The sequence below is a fragment of the Hydra vulgaris genome, chromosome 05 (genome assembly GCF_038396675.1).
Source record: "Hydra vulgaris chromosome 05, alternate assembly HydraT2T_AEP".
Classification (NCBI taxonomy): domain Eukaryota; kingdom Metazoa; phylum Cnidaria; class Hydrozoa; order Anthoathecata; family Hydridae; genus Hydra; species Hydra vulgaris.
The window spans coordinates 27,141,596-27,160,496 of NC_088924.1; the positions used below are offsets into that span (position 1 = coordinate 27,141,596).

An 18,901-nucleotide genomic window follows, 5' to 3' on the forward strand; every position below is an offset into this window, starting at 1 on the left:
TGCTATCATCCCAAAATATTTTAAAGTACTCAAATAGTGTCATATCATTGCGTTCTGGTAAAGTGAAACTTTCTCCTTTAAACATTGCATCAAATATTGGTGGTTCCTTTTTTCTCCATCTATAGACAGGCTTTTTTGCAGATTTTCTTTTTAGCAGAGCAACATCACCCTTATACTCACTAATATATATATATATATATATATATATATATATATATATATATATATATATATATATATATATATATATATATATATATATATATATATATATATATATATATATATATACATACGTGTCTCTGTGTATGTGTGTGTCTGTGTGTGTATAATGTATATGTATATCCATTATTTAGTTTGACATACCATGACTCTTCTAATGGGAAATTATCTTTGAATGGTGAAGAAGCATTTTCTTCTTCTTCAGTCCTAAAGATACAGAAATAAAATAGAATATAAAATTAATCCTCAAAGCAACTTAATAAATAGAATAGATGTACCATTAAACCTTAAAGTAACTTAAAGTCAAAATTGACTCACTCAGATTCTTCAGAACTGAAAACAACATGATCAATACCGAGTTCTGCTTCATTTCCTGATTCATCTGATAACTCAGAAGGTCTGATAACTCAGAATCAGAATTTGGTTCAAGTACATAGTTAACAGCTTCTTGTACAGTAAAATTTCAAATTCTGCGTGTCTTTGTATGAGCTACCAGAAAAAGCATAAAAAAAGAAATCTTGTGATTTTTGTACCTCAACCCGACAATGTTGCATATTTGCAACAAATAAATTAGGAGATCTATATAATAATAAGTTAGGTTATTTTTAGTTTTTAATGACTTTAATAAGAAATTTCAATCTTCGGACATATTAATTTTATGCATTTAAGCATCAGCTTGGGCTTTCGTATGAAAAAATATAAGCATTAAAGGGAGTAACTAAAACTTACCAAAAGCAGCAGTTCTGTTATGAGCCGCCATTATATAAAAAAAACAACAATCTCGTGCATTTGTTGCGTCAAAATAGCAAATAAAGGTCTAAAATACATGTTTCAAAATAACTTTAATTGTAGATTAGGTTTATAACCAAAATATATATCACAAAATCATTTGTTGCAAATATGAGACTAAGACGGAAAAAGGGTTAATATCTTTCGTTAAATTTATTTTCTTAATCTTTCTTATATGTATATATATATATATATATATATATATATATATATATATATATATATATATATATATATATATATATATATATACATATACATATATATATATTCTGAATATATATATATATATATATATATATATATATATATATATATATATATATATATATATATATATATATATATATATATATATACACACACATATATATATATATATATATATATACACATATATATATATACATATATATATATACATATATATATATATATATATATATATATATATATATATATATATATACATATATATATATATATATATATATATATATATATATATATATATATATATATATATTTATATATATGTATATATCTATATATGTATATATATATATATATATATATACATATATATATATATATATATATATATATATATATATATATATATATATATATATATATATATATATATATATATATATATATATATATATATACAGTGGCGGATCCAGCTTTTTTTAATCTTTGAGATAGCTAACTTCCAGACATGGAGCTAACTCCAGAAATTTTTATGTTTATACTTATATCAAATAATGAGGATTTGCGAAAAAATTGTGGTGATTGGAGCCTGGGATCAAAAAAGCCCCAAAATTTTAGCAACACCTGCCCCAGACGTGAGAGCAACAAGTTGATGAAATATTTTTTTGTATTATTCTCAACTAGACTTATATTCATTTTTAAGTTTCATAATATTATCTCTCAGCGTTCAAAAATTATGATCATATAAAAATTACATTCCCCTCAAATTGAGGGGGGTTTGAACTTTATATGATCATAATTTTTGAACGCTGAGAGATAATACAATGAAGCTTAAAGATTATCGATAAATATAAGTCTAGTTGAGAATAATACAAAAAATATTTCATCAATTTGTTGCTCTGACGTCTGGTGCAGGTGTAGAAAAAATTTGGGGGCTTTTTTGTTCCCAGCCTCCAATCACCGCAAGTTTTTGCAAACCCTCATTATTTGATATAAGTATAAACATAAAAATGGAGTTAGTTCCATGTCTGGAAGTTAGCCATCTCAAAGAATAAAAATGCTGGAACCACCACTGATATATATATATATATACATATATATATATATATATATATATATATATATATATATATATATATATATATATATATATATATATATATATATATATATATATATATATATATATATATATATATATATATATATATATATATATATATATATATATATATATATATATATATATATATATATATATATGGCCAATTCCATGTTCAGTGACGCACCATGCGGAGAGATTTTTTTAATAGAAATTTTTCTATAACTCAAAAATAATTTTTTATTACTCTAAATCAATCTTGAATTAAAATTTTATAATATAAACTAAATACAATTGTATTAACATAACACTGCTACATAGCAAAAATTAAAACATGAGTTCAGTGACGCAAAGCGGAAAAAAGTGTTTTTTTATCAGCATACTTTTAAATGGAGTTTTCGCTGAAATTTTAATTTTTGCTTGACTTATTAGATTTTTTTGTTGTAATTTATTCATTTGGAAATAAGGTAGTCATAAAAAAGCCACAAACAATAAAGTTTTCATATCGTTTTATTTTACAGAAAAAAAATTATAAAAGGACAAAAATAGACTTCGACAAAGCACTAATTGCAACAATTTTAATTACAACTATCAAAAATGAATTGTCTATAAAAAATGTTTGTCTTTCTAGACAATCATTTTAAAAACGGACACTAAATGAACAATCTCGATTTTTTAATGAGGTATAGAAGATCTATTTAATATATAATTTGGACTTATAACGAGTAATTAAATTTTCACTGCAGCATCGTTTCAAAAACTGAAAACGAGCACAAAATTAAAAATACAATTTTTCTAACAGAAGTTCATTTTTTAATTTTTTGTCCAGCGTGTGCTGTTGATTAAAAAGTTAATGTCTATTTAAAAACCTCAAAATGGACTATTTTGTGCTCAATTGAAGTTCATTAATTACTCAGTTCAGTTGTTTTTCAATTCTCAGTGAATGTGCGTGAAAATTTATTTTTAAAATGCCCTCTCCAGTTTGGGATTACTTCAAAAAAGTTGAAGGTAAGTTTATCATTTAAAAAATTTTCCTTAGTCACTAAAATCTTTATCACCTTCAATAAAATTATTTTAAAAATATGTGATCAAGGAGTTGTCCTTTATAAAATGTGGATTAGTAAGTAGAAGATTCCAATAGGTGTTAAAATTTATTTAGGTTTGTGAATAAAACAATAGTGAAAAAGAAAAATGTTTTTTACTTTCATTTTATTGATGAATATGTACGCAAGTTTTAAACAATAATTAATCATGGGCAATGATCGTCATTTGGAGTTTTGATGTCATTTCAATATTTTTTTAATATTATAAATTTACTACATAACAATCTTCAAATAATACGGTAATAAAAGATTTCTGGTTTTATGAAATCAAGTAAATTTAGACAAAATCATAGACACCAAATAGACAAAAAATTATGCTTTGTAGACTTATGAAGTGAAAATTATTTTTTAACTGAGCAATCTTAGGACACCAAAAATTTGATAGACACAACAAGGACAAAAAATTAAACATTTGTTGTGTCCATTACAACATACAGAATTGTCTATGTCTGTGTTGTAAGTCTATCCATAGACTAGTCTGGTTACTAAAAAAAACTATCAGTTCAGTGACGCAACGTTCAGTGACGAAACAAAAAGACAAAATCTGACATGAGACGTTTTCTGACATGTGAATTACAGATATTTGCAAATCTTGTAATGCTAACGCAAAATCTGGTGCTGACCTGATTTCGTATTGACTAGATTTAACTCTCAGGGCTGCGATTCGCTTAACAGTAGCTCCTATTCCGTCAACCACTCCTTTCCCGTGCATCGCTGCAAAGAAATGCCAAAAGAATTTTTTATGAAAACGTTTTTCAAACACAACCATTGCAGCCATAATGCTTTTTTTTTGAACTGAGAAGTTGCTTTATCGCTGAACATGTGTACTTCTTTGACTTGATCAGGAATAAAGTGAAGGATTTTGTCAATTTGCGGTATAACGGAAGACTTCGTATGATCAGTTAAATCTGAAACTATGGCAAATGTTTTTAACTCAATGTTCCAGACTGCTAGGTTCATGATAGAAACTTGATTTTGACCAAAATGAGCCGCTTGGGCTCATTTTGATAGAAACACCTAGCGTTTTCAGCCCAGTCAACTTGGATTACCGCAATTTCAGAATTAACACTCATCGAAACCTCCTTCAGTTTATTAAAAATTGTTGATTGGTTTTTCTTTATAAATGCGTGTTTAACGAACTTATCACGCATCGCTGGTATGTGTTGGATGAGTTCTGCTACAGTAGACATTTTTGAAATTTTTTCAATGTTTGCATATGTTTTAGTTTCAGGCTTTCTCCACTCGTCCCAGGATACTTCGAAACCAAATGTATTAACAGTTTGCAAGTGTTTATCGAACTGTTTCATACCTTTACATGCAACGCATTTGTCATTGGCGCAATCGTACGTGAACGGTTCACAAACAAAGTTATTTATCATTTCAGATCCAACTTTGATTGAAGGCGCTTGAATTGATTTTGTTAATGCATTTAAGGCAAATCGCTAATTTTCATGCAAACTACAAACACAAACATTATGCGGAAATTTTGTAACTGATTTTACATTGCGTGGACGAAGGTCGCAAAATTTGCTGAGCCCAATTTTTATGTGCAGATGCTTTTCCTTGAATAACTCGAAAGCTTCTTTTAGCGTATAATATAAATGACGTATCTGAATATTGTTTGCTTTTCCGTCAGATAATTGAATTCGAGTGACATCTTTTTTGTTTGGTGATATTGGGGAAACTTCATCTTCATTATAAAAGTTTACAACTGCTAAAACATCGCTTTCAGAAAGACCATACAGCTTTGAACATGCTGGAGGTAGACCCGAATTATCTTTACAAGCAGAGCTATTTGAAAGAATAGAAAGAATTTCAGATTGTTTCTCCTTTGAAGTTGGTAGTGCTTTTAAAACATTTTTCAATGCTTTTCCTCTTTGTTGAACGTTTTTAAAAGATGAGCTTGGTCTTTGATATTGATTTAAAAGTTTTCTTTTTAAAGCGCGACTTTTTAAAACTCGCAGCATAAGCTGCTTTTTTATTAGGATCGGCTTTCAATTTTTCTCGATATGTCTTAGATCTAACTCTGGACATTTTATAAAACGCTAATTATCCCGTCGATGGGTTCAGTGACGCAACAGCTTTTAAACTATAACTATATGTTAATACAATGCTTTTTGACCAATTTTTTTTTAGTAATGATTAAAAGTTTACATTAAAATATATAATTTCTAAAAAAAACCTCGCCATAAAGCATAATTTCATTGCGATAATTAAACTTTTTTAGCTTTTAGTTCAGTGACGCAACGTAATTTTTGCAGATGTGTATGTGACAAAAAAACACTTGAATTATTTTTAAAGAGTAAAAATTTTTTTACTCAAGACATATATGTAATCTCAAAGATTCTTTCTAAACAAAAGTATGGATATGTTTTGTTTAAAATATTCTCGCCCTCAAATTTTACTCACTTTTCGAATAATAAAAAGAACAAACAGTTGCTAACATTCATCAAATTTATCTACTCGGTTCAAACATTTTCTACTCAAAATTTATTTTAACAATAATTTTAAGGTGTTTAAACTATAATTAAAGAAATAAAACCTTTTGAAAAAAGAAATTTTTAAACACGAAATTTATCTCTTCTATCGTGGAAATAGCCATATATATATATATATATATATATATATATATATATATATATATATATATATATATATATATATATATATATATATATATATATATATATATATATATATATATATATATATATATGTATATATACATATGTATATATATATACATATGTATGTATATATACATATGAGTATATATATATATATATATATATATATATATATATATATATATATATATATATATATATATATATATATATATATATATATATATATATATATATATATATAATATACATATATATATATATATATATATATATATATATATATATATATATATATATATATATATATATATATATATATATTTGATTTGATGATGACCAGCAGATAAATCAATCAACAACAAAAGCAGCAGCAAACCAAGTTAAAAAAGACCGTAATATTTTGAGCAAAATTTTCAGCCCGTCAAAATAGTGAATGTTATCAGAGCAAAAATTTAAAATGTAAGATTTGGCTTTGTCAAACATGCATTTTAATACGATGTATAAAAGGCACTGAGATTTATTTCACCAAAAAGTTCAGCACAAGTGACAACTCAAATTAACTTCCGGAATCTCTTAAATACTCAACATTATCACATAAATAAAAATATATTCTTTATTTATTGGTTGTTATTTTAAATGGTTATCTAAGGCCGCATTTTTTAATTAAGCGGCCGTGGCACGGTAATTAAAGCGCTTGCTTTAGAAGCAAGAGCCCCAGGGTTCAAAGCAAGCTCTGGGTGCTATTGGTAAGAAAAGAGGAATGAACATTCTAGTTAAATGCTTTTTTGCAGTGCTCTGTGACAAGACCGTTAGGTCTTCTTGGGGCACCTAAAAAAAAATTAAAATAAAAAAAAATTACACATTAATTTGTATATTTCATTTTCCCCACATATTAGAGTAGAATGAATTTTTTTTTTTTCAATTAAATAAAGTTTCTAAGAAAAATTAAAACAAAAAATTGTTTGATCTTTATATATTTAAACACAACTCAAACTTCTCTACAACTTAAAAAATCTTTTTTCCGTAAAAAAAAAAGATGAACTCGTAACTATTTCATTTGACCCGATTTTACTCTACAATAGATTTTCACGGCATGAAACTTAAAGAGCACCGTGGTGTTGTATGAACTGTAATAAAAAACAATTCATTTCTATTGAATATAAAACACCTTTGTCGGTAAGTCATTTATATTTTAATCTTTCTTTACAATAAAAGTTGTTTTATGCGAAATTATGTTCCTTCTTTATAATTTTTTCTTTAAAAAAAAAGAGGAATGCAATAAATTTAATAATATAAATGAACGCTGCGAATGTTCAAATCTCCGTCAACTTTGAACAGCCCATTTTCAAGAAAACACGAGAGCGGTTATTCATAATTAATCTATCATTCGTAAAATTTACCTCAAATGTTATTAACATTTAGTGGCTCAGCACCAACATTTTAAGTTGACTGGCAGCATTAGCATTTTTTATAAAATATCACATTGTTCTTTGTATATAATTTTCTTCCAGTTCTTTAGATGTATTTTTCTAACTGTTCTTCATAAGTTATAAAATATATATAAAAACTCGTGCCATAGCGTACTATATAGTGATTCTTATTCTAAACCCTTAGTATTTCGATACTTTTATTATATGAGATAGAAATCCAATCAGGTTGGTTGGTTGCCCATTGTACATTATTAATTTCACCTTCTGCCGTGTAAGCAAGAATAGGGTCTTCAATAGCTCTTGGCATTTGCTGAATGTCCCAAATGAGTGCTTGATGGTCATCAGCTAAATGTAAATTTATTCAAGAACATGTCATATCAAAGTTTCTATTCTAGGTTTTTCTAACTTTTTTAAAACATATTTACCTTTTTTATTTTTAAACAAGAAATTATAATTAGAAAGAAGTTAAACCAAACCTGATGTACATATATGACACGAAGAATGTGGTGCCCACGCTATTCCATTAACAGGAGCGCGATGATTACTTAACCGAGCCACAGGCGTGCATGGCATTCGCATATCCAATATAACAGTCTAAATAAATGTAACTAAAAACATTGTTTTTATGAAACGTAAAATAGCTTTATTTATGCTATTACTAGAATATTAGTTTGTAAAACATTTTTCAGCAACCTCTAAACTTTCAACAGCAAAAGTGGCCAAGTAATTTGGATCTTGTTTGTTCCAAGCCAGCCGCAAAAGACCAATATGATGTGGTTCTTCATATATTATTGTTGAGTGTTCCAAATGTCTGATACGTATAATGGAATTAACATAAATATTACAAATTCATATTACACAATAATAAGAATTAACATTAAAATAGAAAATTGTTTTTCACCTCAAATCGAACATTCTTACTGATCCATCCCCACCAACTGAAGCAAACAAATCTCGACCACCACAAGCACGACTGAACGCAATATCGTATACCTAAAGAATGCAATATCATAAATCTAAAGAATGAAATATCATATATCTAAAGAATGCAAAATCATATATTTAGAGAATGAAAATTGATACTATTTTATTAATGTTAATTTCTGTTAATGTTAATTAGTTTTATAGTATACCTCCTTATCATGAGCAATAAGTTGTGTTTTCACATTTCCTTGCACTCTGCCAAGCGGCTGACCGGTCTAAAGTTAAAAATCAATGTTTTATTTTATTCAAAAGCGACGGGTATAGAAAAATCATAGCGAGTGGTGTAGTGAAATATTTGTAAAAGATGAATTTTTTTAATATTTAAAATCAAAAATTCATTTAACTTGTTACAGGGTTGCTACTAAAATTTTTAAAAAATCGTTCCCTGAGTAAATAACGTTTTCCCTGAGTTTTTCCTAACTTTTCCATGATTTTTCCAGGTTATTCCCAAGTAGGGCTTCCAGTTCGAACTTTTTTTTAAAGTTCGAACCTGAACATGTTCGAACTATTACGAAAAAAAGTTCAAGCTATTTCAAACTTTATATTAGTTATGTTAAAACACGCAAAAGTAATACAAAGTATGCATGAAGGTATTTATTTGTTTATCACCATTAATTAGGACAAAAGTAAATAATATCAATGAGTACTCTTAATAGTTTGCTTTAGAAAAGTGCATCTAAAGTTTTGTCATTTAAAGAACTTCTTATTTTAGTAGCAAAAAGTCCAAGACTAGAAAAAGCTCTCTCAGCTTCTATGTATGTAGGAAGAATTGTTTGAAGAGCTTTGAAAAGTAAATCTAAATACCTGGGTCTAGATTTGCTAGCTTCAAAAATAGCCATTTCCTTATGAACAAGGTTTGTTCCAATTTCTTGATGGTCAAGTTTTATTTCAGTGTCTGATTGTTCAATAAAAAGTTTGAGCTATTGAGCTCAAACTTTTAAATTTCCGCAATTTTAGCGATCTATTTTATGGGTATCATCATTGAATTTCTTTAACAATTAAAAATATGTAAACCACATAACTATTTTAACTTTGAAACTTAAAAGTAATGTTCTAAATCATTTGTTTTCATATATTCCATTTGTAACTTGACTTTAAAAGTGTTGCTTTTGAAAAAAAGGATTGCGCAACAAAAATTAAGAGTAACAAAAACTAAAAAAGATTTTGGTTATATATACATGTTCGAACTTTTGGAGAAAAAAAGTTCAAACTTGAACCTCTTGAAAAACAGCAAAAGTTCAAACGTTTGAACTGCCTTATTCCCAAGATGTCTTTGTTACAAAAAATATAAAAACCATCATGCAAATGCTTTCAAAGTCATATAAAACATGTAATAACAATATTCTTCATCAGTTCTAAAATGGAATTCAAAAAATAAATATATCAGTTCTAAAATGAAACTCAAAAAATAGCTTTGTCAGTTCTAAAATAGAACTCAAAATTAGCTTTTTCAGTTCTAAAATAGAACTCAAACAATAACTTTATCAATTCTAAAATGGAACTCAAAAAATAGCTACATCAGTTCTAAAATAGAACTCAAAACATATTTTAGTATGTAAATAAAGTAATGATTATTCTTTTTAGTTAGAATAATAAATAAGTTTCTTTGGATTTTAATGGTTCTAAAACTGAATCTAACTCCATTGATTCTTTTTCTGCTTCATCACATTTTCTTTTTAAAGCAGTTTTTTTGTTTAAACATCGACAAACCATTATTTTTGTCAGCATCTTTAAACTTAACAAAACCTTTGTATATACAGCTCTTACAAGTTCCTTTTTATCTCTATTATGTTTACTTTCATGTCATTTCTTAATAGAATATTGAAGCATAGCATTATCACTTTTTGTTGCAGATATAATCTTTAAACGAACAAGAAAATGTAACAACTTTTTTAGTTTATTTTAATTAGATTCAATAGATAATGCAATGAGTTTGATTGGTTCAATACATTTGATTGCAAAGTCAAATGAGATGCGTTTAAACTAACTCTCCATGGTTTTTGTGAGAAATAAAGCTTATCCATTTCTAAAGTTTTACTTCATTAAAAGTGATTTTATCTTTAACAAAGCGATCTTTTATTGAAACAGCTGCAAAACCAAAAAATAGCACCTTTCCTTGCTAATAAATTCTCATTTTTATAGATTTAAATTACTAATATGCTATCATAGGTTATTGTTAAAAATGTGATAAAAATTTATTTTATGAAAATAGGAAAAAAATAATTTTGAGTACTCTCTGAATATTAAAAAAAAAAAACTCAAGTTTTCCAGGTTTTTCCTGGGATTTATGTTCTTTCCAAGATTTCCAGGTTGAGTGGCAACCTTGTGTTAATATCAAGTTGTTGAATGATATTTATTTGTATTAAATGAGCCAGAACATTAAATTATAGCTATATTGATTAAATGAGTCAAACCATGAAATGAGATAAATGAGTCATAGCCAAGAACTAGTCTGGAAGCTCATTATCAAACAAAACATGCATTTTAACTCTTGATTTTAACACAAATTTTAAGATTTTCTATGTGGTGAAATGCAATCGGTGACTAAAATTTGATAACTTAAATTTCTAAAAAGAATACTAATTATTAAATTATGTTATGCTGATTATTGCATAATATATAAATTTTATCTCCGAAATTTCAAAATTATTGAGTAAGGTTATGTAAAACCACATAATACTTTACGAGACCATTTTTTGAGTGAAAATAGTTCAACATCTCTTCTTTTACAATTACTTTATTATTATTATTATTATGATCTTTAACATTAGTATTGTTAATGTTATTAGTATTTATTATTATTATACATTTATTTTTAACTTAAATATTTTATTGTTGTTGTTTTTGTTAATTTTAAATCATTTAAATTACCTCTAATCCCCATATTGTGCATGTAGTATCAATGCTTGACGTGCCTAAAATATTTGGATCTACTTCATTCCAATCAAAAGATGTTAATGGTGCGCAGTAGTCTGAGTTCTTGTTCTGAAATAAGAAACTAATGAATTAAATTATAATGATTCATTAACTAATAAAATAAATTATAATGATTTATTAACTAATGAAATAAATTATAATGACTTATTAACTAATGAAATAAATTATATTGATTTATTAACTAATGAAATAATTTATAATGATTTATTAACTAATGAAATAAATTATAATGATTGACTACTAATAAAATAAATTATAATGATTTATTTTGTAATCATTTAATTACTAAAGTATTCATACATTGTTGAGTAACGCTTCTAATCGCACTTCTCCGTTACCAACTCTCCAGATTCGCAAATAATCTCCAGAAGTGGCAACAAGGTCTGGGTAATGACCTTTCTAATTTTTAAAAAAGTCATACAACTATTTAATTAAAAAGTAACAACTAAAAAATTGTATAAATAATAAAAAAAAGATTTATTTAAACAGCAAAAAACATATCTTGATAATGATAACAGAATAACTTACATCATCTGGAATCCAGATTATTTTTGTAGTTGGATAAGGATGATCAAATGTTGATTGAACAGTAAACTCACCATGAGTCTCATCAAGTTGAATAATCTGAACCTGGAAAAATTGATTAATTTTATACTACTCAAAACATACCCATTGCTTAGCTTATTAGGTTAATCATACATGTTTTAACATGACCTATCTAGAATCTTTTAGTGTTCATTGCTTTAGAACATGGAGCAAAAGTATAACATTAGTCAAATCATAAAGTATAAAAGATCTTATTTTAACTTTAAGTAAATTTTAATGAATGTATTTTGCTCAAACACATGTTTATATTATTTTAAGTTTACATAATCAGGCTAAATGTCACTGATACAAACTAATCAAAATATAATTAACTAATCAAAACTAATCAAAATATGACACTGATTACAAATTAATAAAAAAAAATGTTTTAATAATAAAAAATGTTTCATAATCAATCCATTTCATAATCAATATTTTATAATCAACCAATTATAATCGAAAATGTTTCATAATCAAATGTTTTGATAATCAAAAAAAACATAGTTACAAATGATTAGTTTGTAACTATCTGTTAAAAATAATATTGACCTACTTGGGGCCACTATTGGAGATAACGTGAAACGCTTGCAAGCCCAACTTTTTTGATGAATTTTTTCCATCTTAGATAATGAATTATTAATGAGAAAATAAAATTTCTCATAGAAAAAATTATAAAAGCTAACATGCGGGAAATACCATTCTTTGCCTTCTTTTTTAAAACTTATAGAATTTTTTTTTTTAAATAAAACATCATACATGCAAGATTCAAAATATGATGTGCACTGCACATGGTTTGATTATTTGTGGTTTTAGTATTTTTAAGAAGCAGACAGATACACACTATTTACTTATTAGTATTTTTCAATGGAGTTTTTTACTGAATTTATAAAAAGAATCGAAACTAAAATTTCGATATCAGTTAAAATTGAAATTTTGGCCAAGACTGAAACCAAAATGGATTTTCACTAGAATTCACATACCTAAGGCCAAGGGTGTAGGGGTGTAAGGGTGTAAGATGGAGGCTATAGTCAAAGAGGCTACTCAATTTTTTTCAAAATCCTCTCTCAATCCTTATACTCTAAAACACGAATGAACAAGACCAATGCATCAAAAACACAAATGAACAAAATTAATGTGCCAAAAAAAAAAGTGGAGCGTAATACTACCAGGTAAGTTTAAAATTTAATATTTTTTGCTTATATAGCAAGCATTTTAATTCTAGACTACATAAATTATTGTTATAAAAATGAAAATAGCAATAACTATAATTTATGCAGTAGTGGCAAAGTATTACAGACTTTGCTCATAGTAAATGAAAAAGCATTGAAAAACCTGCCTAAAACAGAATTAGCAAATATGAAAACTGCCTGTCCTGGTAGTTTTTGGCAATTAACATTTTTACAGATTGTTTCAATGTTTCATAGAAAAAATTAGAGAAAATAATGATGAAACTGTGTATGGTTATGTGTGTGTACTGTCATGTTTTCTGCTTTGGTTCTGCTATGTTTTTGTGGCCATTTTTTTTGAATTCTTTGTGAATAGTATCTTTTGTATTTACATGTATAGATAATAATTAAAACCCTAATACACAGTGGGCCAAACAGCTGTTTGCACTGAAATTCATACATAACCATTTAATGGAAAGTGATTTGGGTTTAATGAAAGACATTTTGGAAAAGTTTAAACAATTTAATTTATATTTAAAAAAATAATTTGGTTGCAAAATAGTTAAGTGATACTAAGTATATCTAAATGTCACAACTAGATGTTTTTTTTATTGAAAACAATGGCCACAGTTAGTAGTAATAGATTTTGCTGTGCTGACAAAGCCAGTGAGTATGTTTTCATGCAAATTTGACAGCTGTTATGCTTGATTGCTTCTCAACCAGCAATCAAGAACAACTTTAAAATTATCAAACAATTGTGCTATTATGACTTCATTTGGAAGCAAGTTCCACAGATTCGAAATTCTATTGAAAAAGAAATGTTCTCTTGATGGAAGTCTGGCAAATTTATTGTAATATTTAAAACAGTTTTTTAAATTGAAATATTTAAAAAAAAAAAATTTTTTAAATTTTTAAAAAATATTAAAAAAAAACAAAAAAACTCTCAAGTTGTCATTTACAAATGAAAAACCTCTTTTACATTTAAAGTGGTTAAGTCTAAAAAAACAAGTCGATCTTCATATGTAAGGTCACTTATTAAAGGTGCATGCTTTGTTGCTCTATGCTGCACTCTTTCAATAGCATCACAATCTCCTTTTAGATACGAAGACAAAACTGGAATAGCAAACTCTAAAAAAGGAGAATAAATGTAAAATAAAGGAAACGTAAAAGTTTACAGTCGAATCTCGCAAATGATTTTTATACACGACCTAGCATCTGATTTGCTTTACCAATTTCCATGGTGACTTGATCCTTCCATTTAAGATTTGTATTGCAAAAAAATACCAAGATCTCTTTCTGATTTCGATTCCAGCAGTTGAACACCATTAATAAAAAGGGGACTCTTTTTGTTACTTGAACCATAATGCATTACAACACATTTAAATCTTAATATTCTCAAAGTCTTTATTGACTATTTTACATTTAACTGATTGTTAATGTATTTATAGAGCAATTTGGGAATTTTCTTAGATTTCAATACTAAATCTCTTTTGTAAGTGAGAAAGGTATTTTTCACTTCTGATTTTAAAAGACGACATAATTTTTTGTAATCATTACCCAAATTCACATTTTTTATTTACCAGCACAGTTTGTTTAACATAGATTCTTTTTTTTCTGCTAAGATCTTTTAATTTTTTATTTATCCACAGAGTTGCTTTATTTTTAAAATGTGAAATTGAATAAATGAACAAATTATTTGCTATGCTGGTATAATAAATTAACTCATCTTACATTCCCGGGACCTGTTTATTCTCAAATAAATTGACCCAGTCAACATTTGAAATGAATTGCAATATTTTATCAAATTTTGCTTTTTTATAAAAGAATTAACATATCTGTCTTTTGGAAGCGCATACTTTATATTTTAAACAGTAATTAAAAAAAGATAATCAAATGCCCCTTGTCAATATTTCTTAGCACAAATTTTGTTTCTACTGCACACACGTTGCTAGATTCATTTGTAAAAATTACATCTAACATATTTGATGCAACTTCATCTGACATTTGGAATGTAGGGACATTTACATATTGATATAGATAGGTTTCGTTTAACAGATTTATGAATTTTTGCTCAATGTCATTATTGTTTTTGATTGAAAATGTAATTTTCTTGCTTCTTGAAAAACTAAATCAAAATCATCCATATCAATAAAATCATCCATATCAATAAAATCACTCAGCCTATACAGACAACCAATTAGAATTTTTTTTTACCGAAATACACGACAATCCATACTTGTCTATGATTTGTGTCAATAACATCTTTAGAAAATAAATTTATCAAATTTATTTTCAAAAGATGTTGCATTTCAAAGTTTCTTTAGGAGCTAAAGGTTTAATATGATTCAAAAACATTGAACTGTTTTGGGAATGTGTTTGATTAGAAAGACTTTTTAAATCTTTGTACTTGATTCCCACGGATGCCATAGCGAAAAGGCGAATCTGGTACCAATTCAGAATTTAATTTGTTCCTCTCCCTCATTAATATAAAGTCCATTTATCTCTCAGTTTCCGTTAAATCAGGGCTAATATATACAGAATTATAAGTGTTGCTATTTCTTAATTTTTTTGCTGTTAACAGAACTGGACTTCTGATACTTAAATCAGAAAGTTCAACCAGAATAGGGCCAGGCCTACTCACAACTTGTGATTTTAATCTTCTCATATAAACAGGCTTAACATCATCTTTTTCTATTATTGACAAAATATGGTTTATCTTCTGCTGATCTTCAACTTTCTGTTTTGCTAATAAAAGATCTGCTGATTCTGGAACACCGTAAAAAATTATACTTTTCTCTCTTCTCTCTATTTCATTCATTTTGTTGATTATTGCATTTGCAACAATTAACTAATCAGAAGGCTTTTTTATTTTGACTACCTTTTGTTACTATTTCAACCCAGTTATTGCTGATATTTGAAGTTCTCAAGGACATAGCATCACCTAAATCACTTTTCATTTTGTTTATTTCCGTCAAATTTTCTGTTTCATTATTTTCTTATTTTGAGACTCTTTCAGGAAGTGACAAAACAAAAAGTGAAACTTTTCCACACCAATCATGCAATATTTTAGCTCCTGCTGAATGACTACTTTGTCCTAAATTGGGCCAATTTTCTTGACGTAGAAAGTCCATCTCCATGATTAATTGAGTTTCTTTGGTTTTGGTTAAGGAAGGTTGCCACTTTGATAACAGTGGATTACCTCCTTTTGTCTTCATAACATTCAAAGACTTGTTGATGAAGAAATTCTTATAGACAATTTAATAAATAGAAAAAATGTGTTGTTTATAACTTCTGAAATTTGCAACAAACTTTGGTGCTTTACTTTTGTTTATTCTCTCTTTCTTGCTCAACTTTATGATTTAACCAATATTATAAACTGCAACTTTTTATCAACATATTTATTTGTTTAATTTTAGCATTAATTTTTTTGAAACTTTTAAATTAGTGGCAAAAAAAAAAAAAATCAGTATCTTATTAAAACTTTATCTAATGTTTTTAAATTCATAAAACAAAATAAATTATTTTAAATTATTTAAATTAAAAAACATAAAGATTTCCAATTTAAAAAACCTGAGAATTGAAATTTAAATTATCTATTTAAATATCTACAGCTCTGAAAAAAAGGAAGCAACATACAGCTACTGAAAAAAAAGGAAGCAACATAAATAAAATAAAAAGTTTTAATAAAATTAATTTTACTTTTTTCTTTCATCTCTTTTTTAATTATGTTTAAACTCAATTTAATTAAACAAAAAATTTTATACTGAAGACTTAACATACTTTTGCATGGCTACTTAGTTAGACAAAATCTGCACAATTACTTAGCTACACAAAATTTGCATGGTTACTTAGCTACACAAAGTTTAAACCTTTTTAAATTTAACTTAAAAGAACTTGAAAGAACTTTTTATTAATGTAATAATTTAATTTTAGAAGTTTGAAGAAAAGTGTCTACTTATTTCATTTACACTTTAATATGTTTATTATTTAACAGAAAACATTGCTAAGAAATTTATGATGACTTTTAAGTGAAAAAAGGGAACAGTAATCAGTAAACAATGATTATCAATATTTGAAAAAGCAATATATTTTTTAAAGATTTTTAAACAAAAACAAAAAAATGTTATTATTTATGCAACTTCTTTTGTTGGATGCACCCAAATAAACATATGCTGTAAATAATGTATGAGTATGAGACTGTTATACTTTAATAATTACTTCATATATACTTAGTAAGCTTTTCTAAAGTATGATAAAATTAAGATTATAAAAAAGAAAAATATTTATTTTTATTTATTTTAGTCTAAATTTTATTATAGTATATAAAAACTTACTAAATTATGACTATCTTTTGTTCAACTCTACTTACAATTTTAAAAAACAATTTAAAAAATAAAGCATAATCAACATACACAGTTTCCAGTTAATTATTTTCAGCATTTGCAAACGTAAAAGGAAAGTATTAAACCTAAATTGCAAACCTTTTGATGTTTGTGATTATTCTTTTAAAAAATATATATAAATCCTTCTAAGATGGGCCCCCAATTTGTTGCTCAAATTAAGAGTAAAAATAGGGACTCTCTGAACATTATAAATATACATTATAAAACAAATAGGTAATAATTATAATACAATAGCATAAAACTGTCTTACTTTATTGCTGTACTCTTCAATGAAACTACCAACAGCCAAACGAAAACGCTTGTCAGGACGAACACTCCAACTCATTCCATAAACAATCCATGGAGCATTGTACTTATAAATTTCTTTACGTTTTGGCTGAGTGGTCATTTTCAAAACTTTGGAATAACTACTGTTTTCTACATAAATTACAACCTAATTTGTTCAACATTCTATTTTTAACATAATAATTATTTTTCTTTCTCCTAAAAAAATTGACTAAAATTTACAATCATTTTAAGTATTTCATCAAACTATTAAATAAAAAATATGCATAATTCAATTTTTGTTATAAAATATTAAATTGTTCAGTATATTATACTTAAGAAAAACAAACAAATAAAAATATTATTTATTTAAATAACAATAATAATAATAGTAAGAGAAATACTACTAATAATAACAATAACAATGATAATAATTATTATTATCATAATTACTACTTTATAATAAAAAGAATTATAATTACTAAACATAATAGGACTAACAATAAACATATAAACGCACACACATATTCATTATACTTTTAACATAGTATGTCTGTAGTACAGACATACTCTGTTAGAAATATATTATAATATAATGGCACTTTTTTAGTGCTAAAGAAAAAGTTTTACATCGAGGAGGGTAAACTTATTTTTTATTTAGAGATACAAAAACGAAAAAAAAGATTAACATGTTTTAATAGCACTGAAAAGGTTTTTTTGAAAGGACAGTGCGTCTGAATTAATCATTGAGACTACAAATTTTTAGTGTGATAGTCGGTAACTTAAACCCAAACTTGACAACAGTAATTAAGATGAGTATAAAATAACCCAAAGTAAAGATTTTTAAAAGTAACTTTATGAGTTTAACAACAAATTATAGAAAGCATGCAGTTAGCTCGAGTTAGTAAGCTAACAGTATGCTTTCAATAATTTCTAAGAAACTTTTCTAATTCCTCAGAAATTTTTTTTTTTTCAAAATTTATCATTATGAGAAATCCACGAAAGATTGCATTTAATCAATACACCAAGATGTTTAATAACCTAAACAAGGAACTAAATAAAAATGCATCGAT

The 18,901-nt window shown here is 26.2% G+C and overlaps 1 protein-coding gene across 1 annotated transcript; it reads right to left on the bottom strand.

Moving 5' to 3' along the window:
- Positions 1-7,228: 7,228 nt before the first annotated feature.
- Positions 7,229-18,095, bottom strand: LOC136071935 (DDB1- and CUL4-associated factor 7-like). Its single transcript, XM_065797784.1, has 9 exons — positions 17,815-18,095; positions 11,939-12,040; positions 11,711-11,809; positions 11,345-11,458; positions 8,623-8,688; positions 8,391-8,482; positions 8,183-8,300; positions 7,966-8,083; positions 7,229-7,834 (listed from the first exon to the last, which is right to left on the bottom strand). The coding sequence occupies exons 1-9, from the start codon at positions 17,950-17,952 to the stop codon at positions 7,662-7,664; spliced, it is 1,020 nt and encodes a 339-aa protein (XP_065653856.1). The 5' UTR covers positions 17,953-18,095; the 3' UTR covers positions 7,229-7,661.
- Between the last annotated feature and the right edge of the window lie 806 nt (positions 18,096-18,901).

Excerpts from the sequence above, each read along its gene's own strand:
- LOC136071935 (XM_065797784.1), bottom strand. The coding sequence starts at position 17,952 with ATGACCACTCAGCCAAAACGTAAAGAAATTTATAAGTACAATGCTCCA. Across the intron at positions 8,689-11,344 it reads GCACAATATGGGGATTAGAG|ACCGGTCAGCCGCTTGGCAG; the intron begins GTAATTTAAATG and ends TTTTAACTTTAG. Across the intron at positions 8,084-8,182 it reads TTGCTGTTGAAAGTTTAGAG|ACTGTTATATTGGATATGCG; the intron begins GTTGCTGAAAAA and ends ACATTTATTTAG.